Raw genomic sequence first — 12,904 nt, forward strand, 5'->3', positions numbered from 1 at the left:
GATGGGCCAGCAAGTAAGACAGCATTTCCCAAGGCTATAAATTTTAGGGGAAACAATGTCCTCCAACTGGTCCACTCACATATTTGCCGCATGAATATAGTCCATCACCTTGAGGGGCAGTATAATTGATGTTTTTCATTCAGCAAGAAGATATGTGTACACTTGAAAAAGAAGGCAGAGGCATTTGACAAGTGCAAGGGATGGCTAGAAATGGTACAACATGAAACTCCAAAAGTTGAAAACAATAAGCACATACAAAGGGGGGAAGGTCACCTCCAAGAAGCCCAACAAATACTACAATTCACGAGGTTTCAAGTGTCACCCAACGAAGGCTCACCAAGGATCAAGTATGCTCAGGTGGAAGGATTCCCTTCCAAGAAACATTTGCTTAGGCCACAAGGATGACAACCATCAAGACAGTTCTGCTGCCCATTGCAAATGGCCAATACTTATGTGAAGAGTTTTATGTGGAAAAACCTCCAAGGTTTCGGGTTCTGTGACCCTAACAAAAGCCAAGATGAGGCGATCATGGCGATTCAGTCACTCTTAACAAGAGCCCAAGAGGATGACATCATGGAGATTCATCCCAAGAGGAGGAGATCATGGATGTCCAAAGAGCATTTTTCCCACTAGTTGAATCACAGTATCAGAGGATCACCACTTTACCTATCAAACACGAGGCTCAACATCAGCTTTGCACTTGGTTATTGAGTGAGTTCTTGAGTTTCCACTCAGCCTAGGAGAGCCACTGGTAAGCTGTTCCATCATAGTTACTCAGGAGTGTGGGATCAGATATAGTGTCAAACCACACCCATAGCTAATTGGACAGGATATGCAGACATCCGCAAGTCCACATCAAGCTCCTATTTCCTACTGACCATTGGCTCGGCGCTGCTTGCAAGGCAATGTGTTTGGGACGGATCTTTAATGACTTAAATTGTGTTCAGGATGATTCCACCATCCTGGATTGCAACAACCAGAGTGGCATTGCAATTGCAATGAATCCAAGGTTCCCTGCTTGAACAAAGCACATCAAGGCTCCGTACCATTTTGCTCAAGAAAACATCCTAAGCAAAGACATTAACCAAGGAGAATTCGGCAGACATCTCGCTCAGCCCGGAGACACGCTAGTACCTTATGAAGCTTCTTGGCATTACAACCCCATAATGTCTAGAGATGACACTAAGGGGGATCCTTTGACTCAGTATTGGCTCACTCAACCTGTATATGCAGCAGGACTTCCACATTGGAGGCTAGTCAGCCTGTTGCTGCTTAGTCAGTCTCTACATGGCTGGTTGGCCCATTTCTGGAGCCTTACAAGAGTTGAGATTGCACCCCACTCTCCATGAAATCCCATTTGAGTTCCTATGCCTATCCACTACGTGGAAAGAGGATTAAGGAAGGCTACTGACCTTTCAGTAGGAGAGTGTGAGATGTGGCCCCTGGCCTTCAGGAGTTTGCTGTATTCATTTTCAGCCTGATGTAAGGTTGCATCTTATGTGAGATCTCCTTTGTTCATCTTACATCCTCTTCATGTTTGTGAAAAAGTTAAAGAATTGCTTCTGTTTCTCTGCATAGTGCATTGTGAATCTCTCACATAGCAAGTGTGGATAACCATGCAGTTTAGAAACATACAGCACTCGGCTTTTGATACTCATGATATGCATAATAGATTAATCTATGAAATATAGCTATCAATTATGGCTGATGGTTAGTTTGAGATATAGAATGAATTACAAGCCCAAGGACTGCCTAATCTTGTTCTACAACTGACTTTGAATGACGAGAGTTGTGTGGGATATTGTAGGAGAATTATGAATATGTTCATGATTACCAGCAAAGCCCTATGGAAAGGGGGCGTGTCACTGCTTCGTGCTTGTAGTTGGTAATCACGTAAATTACATTTGCCAAGACATATGCAACTCTTGATAATCATGAATAATAAATAGGAGTATGAGGCCTTTGCTGCCTATTACAAGTCTCACCATGCCCTACAATGAAATTAAAATGCAAGAACCATTGCAATTTGCCATTGAAACACAATCAATGCAAACAATCATGGCATGTAATATTGCTCATGTAGGAAATGCCTCAAGTACATGTATCCAAGACTTGCCTACTGAATCTTCTCGTCGACCCATGGGCCAACATTGAACCAACAATTTATTTGATATCTTCTTCACAATTCTCACTTCAAAAAAGCAATAAGCAAAAGTTGAAACTCCATTTGATAAGGTAATCAAATGAAACCTTGAAAAACAACAATACTTACGCAAATAAAGTTTTCCATGTACTCGCATACTCATTCAAAACACATATTGTCATTTCACTTAAAAGGGATTAGCTTAAGAAATGATAAATCTTTGACAAATTCAATCTCCAGCAAACATCATGAACCACCTAGAAACGCCTCATCATGTAACAACAAAACAAAACATGTAGTTTCATCTTGTGATGATCTATTACAAGCTCAAACCATTGACTTACGAAATCCTTGTGATTATATCAAAACCAACTTTGGGTGTAAATCATTGTATCAACATAAAGGACAAATGTTGATGGACTCACTAATTCAAAATCATTTCAAAATTTGAAGTGAAAAGCAGCACCCTAATGAAACTAAGTTTAAAAAACATACTTTGAAAACCACATAATTAATTAGTCGTTCCACCAACTTTTGTGTCTCCATCAAAGATAGCCGGCCAAAGAAAAGAGCCTACAAAACCCAAAAATCCAAAAAAGTACGAACCAATCAATAAATATAGAGTGGATATTGTTACCCTTAGAATCCTACACGTTCTTCTTTTCTTCTAGCCAAATCAAGATGTCTTACATAAATTTTCATTTCCAACTAAATATACTGGGTCTTCAATCACTCTGCCTAAAGCTCACTTAATGACTCTATTCCACAAAAGGTACAATCTCATGCGATGCATCATCACACGTGCAAAAAGTTCATGCATGCATGCATGAATACCTTATCGTTTTATATCATGTAATTAAATTTTACTTCTTCAAAATGTGTGACAATCATACCATGTAATAAAACAATCGCAAGCTCCATAGCACACAAATTATCTTTCTAAACAAAGAAGATTTTCCTTACAAATGCATCAAGAATTGTATCATGGAACAACCTTGTATCCGGAAGAAAACTTCTACAAAACCTACTATTTCAAGAAACTTACTAAGTTTAGGCGGTATTTAATGCATGCTACGAATTCCTACACTTTGCACCTACTTGATCTAAGATATGCACTCCTTTCACATTGCCAAGGCCATCTCTCAAGTTAGAGAGTATAGTCTTGGGCATCCAACTCCTCGGGCATTGGAAGAGTGGATACTCCATGAATCCTTGGGTGCAAGGTAAACTCTGTTAAGAAACAAGTTTGGTAGTCCCTCAAATGACCTGATGTTCCATACCTCAAATTCTCCCACCAATTTTATCGTGCTCTTTGTTCTGATGCACTACTCGAATGGATGCATAGGTTTCCTCCGAGGCTAGTTACTCTACGAGGAGGCATTTTCCCTAGCATTGTCTCTCCATCTACATTTGTTGCAAAATTGCCTTCCATTTCCATTTGGATATTATATCATCGGTTTCCATGGCCTTTAACTTCCTCCTCATACCTTGACCACGTATATCAACTTTCTTATCTCACAACCTTTGTTATGTTCTCTTGCAATCCATGACAAACTGCATCGCACCATGTGCTACCTTATTTTAAACAAAGAGTGAAGCAAGAAGCAAGAAATAATTTATAATAGACCAGCTAGCTTGTGAAGAGAAACAAGGAATACCCAAGAGCGCTAAGAAGTATCAAAGATCATGGCTAGGAATGTCCTTAAAAGAAACAGGTGCACGGATGGTAAGAAGCCAAGAAAGATACAACAAGGAAAATAATTTTCAAAGAGAAGCAAAAAGCCTAAAAAGAATAGGTCACAGATGGGAAGAAGTCGAGAGAATTGGAGCACAACGAAGAATCTTCTACATAGGTCATAGCCTATAAGTGACAGGCTACGACACGAGGGTGTAATTTATTTGGGATTTACAAATGCGAAAGAAGTGAGATTTCGAATCCAAGTGGGAGAAATGTCAAATCTTGCGAAAAATGATAGCCATGTTTTGTCTGGTTCCGTGCCCTGCTTCCTTGAACAGCATTCCAAACGTTCTGGATGTCGGAACACCATTCCTTGGTAACTATGATTCAGACACTCTTTGACATGTTTATGGGGCTCAATCGCAAGGAAGTGAGTGGAAAAGGAACCAATGCAAAATGATAAATAATGTTGGATTTATTCAAAGAGCATTGCACGTGCATAAATTAAGTTTTTTCTAGTGCATCCATATATGGGTGCATTAAGCTATAAATATCACCAAAGATTAAAGGTTTAAGACCACCATGAAGTAGCTTCATAAGTGTGAAATGCAAATTTTCAAAAAGTTTGCCTTTCCAACCAAATAAAAAAATTTATTGAGCCTGCCCTCAAATGGATGCACATATTGAAGTGCAGTATTGGACACCCCCTTAACCATAGTGAAGTACTCAATTGCTTGCCTCCTTTGGTTTTCTGAAAAGCTCAAGCAGTGCACTTTCAAATGAACAACTGCTTCTATATATGTGTAGAAAGATTTTGTATGTTTTTAAAATAGTTTAAGTATCCTTTAAAAGCCCTAGAGGTACTTGCTAAAAATAAAGCAAATGTCTAAAATGCAGAGACAAACGACAAAACCTCCTTACTATTTTTAAATTTTTACTCAATTGTACGTGCTGAAAAGAGGTGTTGAAACACCCACCCAATCCTACAACCTTTAATCAAGGATGACAATGAAAGAGTCAAAATTAAATTTTGACAGATATTCTAAAGGACGAGAGAGTTTGAATAAGCCAATCACGACATTTGGCGAACGCGTCATGTCACAACATGGCATCAACGCACCTTGGGCAGCCCAATGGACAAGTAGAGACCCAAAAGGCTCATAAGGATGGCTACTCCATCCCTAAACACCAAAAATTATGAGAATATCCTTAAAGAAGTTAAGAAAGCAATTAGTCTTGCCCAAAAGAAATATATTGAGCAAAACAAGAAAAGAAAACATGTGGTCTGTAAAGAAGGTGATAATGTCCTCCTACGATTTGAAAAAAGAAGGCTAAAGAGTTGAGAATCCAAATGGCTCCAAAATTTTATGGAGTGTTCAAGTTATTCAAAAGATTGATGATCTTTCTTGTAGATTTGGATTGCCCGATAACCCGCAATCAATCTGTTTAAACCATTCAAGGGACCTCTACCAATACATCCTATTTATGATGAGGCTCCAATAACAATTGATGAAGAAGAAATACTTGAACTTATGTATTGTGGATCATTAACAAACTACAATAGGAAAAGGAAATTTATATGTCAAATATTTGCTAAAGTTTAAGAATCATCTAAGAGATCATGCTTAGTGGATGCCGAACCGGTCTTTTGGAGATTTTCTAAACCTCATTATCTCCTATAATCAAACACACAACTGAGGTCAATTGCAACATAAGTAAGACAGATGTTACAAAAATTATAGTTCTTGCAGTCTTGGTCAGTTGCAACATAAGTAAGACAGATGCTACAAAAATTATAGTTCTTGCAGTCTTGGAGACTATTCCACGGTACTCAATGGAACCGCACCGAACGCGAAGGGGATTCCAGAGAATACTTGTGTTGTTTAGTTGGGGACGCCTAATTGAGACTTTGTTTGTTCATGCTACATGGTTGGTATTGTAGGTGCTTCCATATTAATACTAAATGTCACTATAGTGTTATTATGTTTAATTATTATAGCAATTATGTTGGGATTGCTTGATTCAGTGATTGGTTCAATTGATTAACAAGTCACATACGACAAGGATTCGAGGTTATGCTTGGGTACCGATTAAGGTGTAGCACAATGCATATTATGTGGCCATGGGCCAGTTTTTGAATTGGCATTGTTATTTTATGGCATGGACCATATTCTGGGAGGGAGAACTTTAACCTCGCCAAGCATAGGAACCAACTCCAAGAATTGTCGATAGAGCCTTCGTAATTCGTAATTCAATTGGACGAAACTTCATTCATAACCCACGAGCTGCTAAGAATATAATTTTAAAGAACGAATCAATTATATGAAAAGTTCCCTAGGAAGTTACAGAAGGTCATCCTTTTTTATGAATTAAGCTCTATGAGCTATGTACGAGCGTTCCTTGTATTCCTAGGCAAAAAGATGATTTGGACATGATCTTTTTGGCTCCATGTGCTTAAAATACTCTAGATGGGAAAGCATAAGTCATGCGGGGGATTGTATCCAATTAGTGTTGGCATCTTCTTACTAGAGTGCCATTGGTTCTTCCAATTGTTCATGTGGTGTTTTGTGGGCTTTCATAAACTCGATTTCGATTTCACAAACACACTTTACAATGTGCCTAGCCAGCTCATGCCTGTTCAGAAGATGTTGATGGTGTCGTGATTTCAGACACTAGAGGGACCACAGATGCATCAGAGATGCTTTGCAACTCATGTGTGAGAGCAGAGACGTGAAGGTCAACCTGGAAAAACCCAAGGTTATGATCTTCGACACTAATGACACCCACCTTCAGCGCGAGACTTTCATACTTGCTACCACATCTTTAGGAAACTTCAGCACGCACTCTTTGCGCTATTCATCTTGCCACCTACAAATGTAATTGTACCTGGTGAATTTTCTGAGGTGACTCTGGAAGAACAATAAAAGGTAATTGCAAAGCATCTCCTTGCCTACAAGGTCTTTCCTTTGCTTCTTTTACCCCTTCACCTTTCCACATTTTCTATCTCATGCAAATTTTGTTCCATACTACTTTTTTAACAATTACCCAAAAGAAATCCACCATGGTGAATGTGGCTCCAGCTAGTTTGGGACACAACACGGACTCCCAAAGAGTTGTAACACGCTTGTGTGCATCGTGAAAAGCTGTGCAACAATTGCTTTCATCAGTTCCCACACATCTTACAATCGCAGTTGTAAGATGCTCCATGAAGGCCAAACTGTGAATCCTGAGCTGAGAGACTGCATCCTTGAGTAGAGGGTGTCCTTTGCCAAGATTGGAGAGATGGTGTTTCAAAGCATACTTCCAACATGAACACAAAATCTCTCTTCTTTAATTCTCTAGTGCTGTCAAAAGCACTTGCAGATATGACATCAAATAGGATGACTGCACTGGTTTCAAGAGGTTTCCAGTCATGAAGTAGTCTCACATGATACATGGGAAGAGATGCACCCCACACAATATTATCCTAGCAGAGTTTGCAATGAGACCCTCCACATAAATGCCTCATTCCAAATGCTTACCTATCTAGAACAAGTCAAATGATTTGGCTAGACACATGCAAATTACCATCGAGGCACTCTCATCATCTATGTAGCTTGCAGCCAAGGGAGAGGATACAACCACTGTTGGTTTGCATTAGTCTCTAGATGGTTCTGGTTGTGGGGCATATCTACTGGCCAGTTACCGCCATATCAGTACCCACTACTTCTTGCATCTGACACAGCAGGAGATTCATCAAGTCATCCGAGGCAGCTTACAGCAGGTATGCATCCATAGGACATGGGCATTCCCCCCCATAACCACATGTGACCAAGACAGCGTTCTACGGAGAGCATTTCCTCCACCTCAAAAAGCACAGCTTCATCCATGCACCAAGGTACCTATAGATTCATCTCTCCCAAGTAGTACCTATAGATTCATCTCTCCCAAGTAGTACGGATTACCATTAGAGAGCTCAAGACTTCATCTAGCACACGACGTCGTAGGGATTTTAGGCCTACACTCTTTGTGAAACCCACGACGTGGAGATAGAGAAGCATGACCTATTGAAATGCCCTAGATACTATGAAACCATGGATACACGGACCAGACATGCACCCCCCTCTTTGTACATGAGGGTACCCGACTTGTGTCCAGACTCAAGATAACCATCATGGAATCTAGCCCCAAACAGTGATCACAGACTTCTTCTTCAGACAAAAAGAAGTGGAGAAAAGTTGTGGATGTCCCATCAGATGAGGATTGAGACAGGGAGGGCTAAAGGCACACCTACAGAGTGACGAACCTGAAGGCTGTGCACACAGGAGGAGGGGGAGATAGTGCAACACTTTCTTTGTCTCCTATGCCTGTGAGGCCTCAGGCCTTCAGGAGACATTAATATATATTTCTTTCTTTCTTTCTACATACATGAGTGTGTGTGTGTGTGCACGCACTCACGCACAAGTGCATGTGCGCGCACGTGTAATTTCTATTCTATCCTTTTTCTTCCCCCTTCTAGCTTAGACCTTTGCAACATTCGTATCAGAGCTCACACTCCCACCAAATCTGTACGCTATGTTCCATTGTCCGTCAACCAAGCTGCACAAAAACAAGGCAGATTTCGATTCGAAATGAACTAAAGCTTTGGTGTTTTAAATCACTTGAGATATAGAAAGACCAGCACAAACTTTGCCCAAGATTGTGTAAATATAACTCTTTCCAAGTGAAGCCAAAATTATTCAGACATTGGACAAAAATGAATCACAGATTTCTGATGAAAAGCTAGTGCTTTGAACAGCTGCAAATCAAGGGAACTTCCTTAAGTTTACATCTGTGTAATTCTTCTAATTTTGAAATTCTTTTCTCAATGGATCTACACAAAACCTTTGAAAGACAAATACTTGTTCCTTTCAAGAAGCAGCTTGGAGTTGTCTTCCTCCGTACCTAAAAATGGCCATGCATGCTCAGCTATATATCACCATGAATAGCTTGTTAAAATAGGATGGCTGGTATGGAGTTTGGCTGCATTATCAGGTACGAGCGGTAAATTGACCAAGCTGGTTAGCCAGGCTGGCCAGCCAGTTCACCAAATCAGGGCCAATCTGGTGCCCTAGAGGAGACTAGGCCACTCACAGCCTTTCATGGGGACTTTCAAACTCCTCAATCATTAATAAAAGTTCCCAGTACAACAGCTGGAAATGACGAGGCCAATCTCCGCTTCTCGTGAAGACTTTCAAAATCCTCAGTCATTAAAATAAGTTCCCACCAAAATGCCAAACTTTACGATTATGGAAGAAGAAGAGAAGTTTCAGCAGCCCATTGCTTATAAATCCAAAGCACTTTCAGATGGAGTCACCACGAACACAAGGTCCCACAATTTAACATAAAGCTTCCTTTTTCTTACAAAAACACTTCTTTTGCACTTAATATTCGTGTATCCACTACTGACAGAAATGTCGTGCTTAAGGAGACTTACAACCATGAAGCTTTTTAAATGTTGAACATGTTCCATGTACTCATACTTGTTACCTTGCATTAGCAGGTAGGACAAAGGCTCTGGACGTAATAAAAGGGTACAGCTATGTCACGATCTTGACGTATTCCTTTCTCTATTTCTAGACTTATGGATGGTTTGATGAATGGACACTTGTGGAAGGGTATGCCCTTTCGACGGGACACTTCCTAAGAGGCACAACCCTTGCCCTTTCGACGGGACACTTCCTAATGAGGCACAACCCTTCACAAGAGACATCCTATTGAAGCGACATTCCTATTGTAATGTACCCTCTCATCAAGGGTCACACCCTTCACAAGGGGTACACACCTCTTCATGCACACACACTTTGGAGTACACACCTTTTCATGTGTGACTCTTCACTCTCTATATAAGAGAGGCCCAATTGTATGGATGACACACAACGGATACCCTACAGACATTCAAGCAATACAATTATTCCTTGTTCTCTGCTATTTCAGCCTCCTTTTCTGTTCCTTAGCACATCTCTAAATATAGTAAATCTAGGATTTCTTACAAGCTAGAACAAGAAAACCTTAAGGTCAGAATATCATGCACATGTAATTTCAAGGGGACACTATAGTACACAATGATTCACTACATTTGATACGAGCAATCAAATTTATTTGCAAGCAAAAATCTTCAATGGTATGAAGAACACCCCTAATTTTTCTCTCTTTGGAAAGAACTCCACTAATATCAACCACACATCTTGCTAAGCTCTGACTACAAAATCTAATCTCTCACTGCATGGTAGCCTGCCCATGGAAAAAGGGATAGTATCTGTCACTGAAAACAACCGAATGCAAAGAAGTATCGCTAAAAATTGTTAGAGTAAAACGAGTTGTTGAAAATCACATCTCGCAAGTGAAGAAGCCCATGGAAAAAGGGGTAGTATCTATCACTGAAAACAACTCAAGAAATCGAATGCAAAGAAGTATCGCTAAAAATTGTTAAGAGTAAAACGAGTTGTTGAAAATCACATCTACAAAACAGAATATGTCTGGAACAATAACTTTTGGTAGACTCTGTTTCCCAACTGCAGGTATCAACCGCATCATGCATTGCAGAATTCCATGAGACCTCATTAACGAAATGCATAGTGCAGAGAAAGAGAAGAACCACATGCTACCCAACAATCTTCAATACTGTTGCTTCAAAAGGTAATATGAATTCCCTAGCAGGCTGACAGAGGACTTGTTAGCACGCTACCCACATCACAATCTGTGACCACCACATTATTGGTGTATTAGAACAGCAATTCAGGACTACTGATAATTACAAAAGAATGCTTCCAACAAGGAGCAGTGACCCTGTCATTGTCAAGGGCGCTACTCGATTATTACTCCTTTTTGTCAATTTGTGTTCAAACCATATAGCTCTTCGTTGCAAAAGCTGCCCTGCCCTTGGTGATACCTTGGCCACCAAAGCTCCAATTAAAATTTGATATTACTGGCTATTGCGTCAACTACATTTCAATTTTCCTTCTTCAGTGGAAAATACCCTGCAGATTGGCCACAAAAGCAATGCTTTGAGCAGCTCCATTACAGTACCTTTGAATTCCTAGTGGAAAGCATTGATATGCAGACATATCTGAAGCTTGGGTTATCATTCCCAAACTTTGCCTTGTTTGGCATTGTACAAGCTAATTCACAGCATCAAAACCCACCAACTAGGCTCAATACAATAGCAGATGTCTCCGCTTCAAATTTTATATTTTTATCAACAAGACCAATATGCTGAGTTTCTTACGCTTCTGTTAGTGGCACCAAAATCTAAACCCAACATCATACGCCTCTGTTAGTGGCACCAAAATCTAAACCGTTTTCCAAGCTCAAGCCACCTTTTCCCAAGCTCAACGGAGCCTTGCAAAAATAGGCGATTGCAGGGTGCTTTTCAACACTTAAAGCAGTGCAACGGCAGCGGCACTTCGATCTAGGAGATGACAGCCTAAATAGGACGAAGTGGATAATGTAAAGAGAGCACTCTTCATTTCTGTACCGGATCTATTGAAGTATGCCCTAGAAAAACTGGAGTCCCTTTTTCTCTCCTCCCAAACGACGACTGCAATCACAGTTTCACAGTTCTAGAGCTTGTTTAATGCATAACACACGACGTTTTGACGCTCAACAACGCTCCCTACATACACGCAGCCTCGTGAATAAGCAACGTAGCTGACCGCCACTCATGTCCCTGTGCATCCAGCCAACAGTACACAAATCCTCGCTACATCACATTTTCCGAGGCAATCGAAGCAAGTAGGCAGGGGAATGTTCCTTCATACGAATAAAAATGATAGACGCAAAATTCACCTTTGTTGATAGGGCCACCAAGATGAAGAAGTTAACCAGAAGGTTAGCCAAGAAGCCCGTCGTGAGGGAGGATTGGAATAGAGACTGCAGCAATCCTGCAACTTTGGCGTGCTCCACGGAAGGAGAGACAGCACTGTCTTGATGAGATTTGCGCAGGGTGGAATTGATTCGCCAAGCGAGGCCACATACGCTCAAAGCGGTATAAAAGGCGACTAGAGGTCCATAAACTCTACCCATCTCTCTCTCTCTCTCTCTCTCTCTCTCTCTCTCTCACAGACTTAGGGGCCGGATATGGAAGCTGGAAAGGCAAAAGGCTAGATGTTTGCAAGCGAAAGGAGGGGGCTTAAGGATGATGGATATGGAGCAGAGGAGAACCGATCGTTCCGAGTGCGGGACAGCTAGAAGACAGGGAAGGGGAAGACGAAGAAGTCGTGGGGGGACGAAAGGGCATCAGATCAGAGGAAGGAAGCTGAGCAGCAGGGATGGGGGAGGGCGAAAGGGACGATCAGCAGCTCATCTGTCGCCATTTTCAATGCCAACAAGATCTGAGAGCAGCTGCACGGTTTGTGCTCGAAGCGCAGAGCTCTTTCTCCCTGGTTTTCCTCCCAATCTCTCTGTGAGCTCAACGCGCAGAGCTCTCTTTCTCCTCCCAATCTCTTTGATTCTCTTCACCGCCTCCCTGCACACTCCGACCTTTCTCGCCCTCCATCCTCCCCCAGCCAATTCTTTTCCCTCCACATGCCTCCCACAACTCGTCGCTCTCGCGGCCCTTTCCCTCCTTCCTGTCCCCCCGCCAATCGCGATCAGCTCCCGCTTCGGCTATTGTTGCGCCAGCATGACGCCCAAGTGATGATTATCGTGGAGAAAAAAATGGCTGGCAGATCGACGACTCTCAGGCGCTCAATTTCGGGGCCTCGGACTGCTGCATGAAGCAGGAATCAGGGATCACCATAGCCAGAACAAAGCTTGCGAAGATCACCATAGCCAGATTCACAGGGCTTGCCAAACAAGAACACCTAAGAAATTGAAGAATAGGAGCCTAAGCTTTTAACATGCTTCTCCCACCTTCTATGCAAAATGTAGACTTGTAAGAGTGTTTATTATGATTATGATTATGATTATGATGATGATGCCAATTGTAGGGCTTCTGTGGGTGTTTAGAGACTCAGCCCACCCACGCATCATCATCGACCTCAAGATTGCTCCCCTATGCATTCGATTCACCATGGTCTGGCACGGGTGGCAACATTGCCAGCCCACCGCCTAATGCACCATGG

At 41.5% G+C, this 12,904-nt stretch overlaps 1 protein-coding gene across 2 annotated transcripts in view; it reads right to left on the reverse strand.

The window, feature by feature from the left end:
• The window catches only part of LOC147889260 (E3 ubiquitin protein ligase RIN2-like), a 38,250-nt gene extending 25,603 nt beyond the window's left edge, over positions 1–12,647 (reverse strand). The window contains exons 1-2 of one of the 2 annotated variants that reach the window (XM_087391428.1): positions 11,628–12,647; positions 2,639–2,716 (exon numbers count right to left, since the gene is read on the reverse strand). In XM_087391428.1, the coding sequence (XP_087247554.1) occupies positions 2,639–2,716; positions 11,628–11,864 (315 nt within the window). In that variant the 5' untranslated portion in view covers positions 11,865–12,647. The remainder of the gene's footprint in view (positions 1–2,638; positions 2,717–11,627) is intronic. The other variant, XM_087391429.1, reaches the window with a different exon arrangement.
• Positions 12,648–12,904: the final 257 nt, after the last annotated feature.

This window comes from Dipteris shenzhenensis, chromosome 20 (genome assembly GCF_047967505.1).
Source record: "Dipteris shenzhenensis isolate YYH24624 ecotype China chromosome 20, Dip_SZ_1.0, whole genome shotgun sequence".
Taxonomy (NCBI): Eukaryota; Viridiplantae; Streptophyta; class Polypodiopsida; order Gleicheniales; family Dipteridaceae; genus Dipteris; species Dipteris shenzhenensis.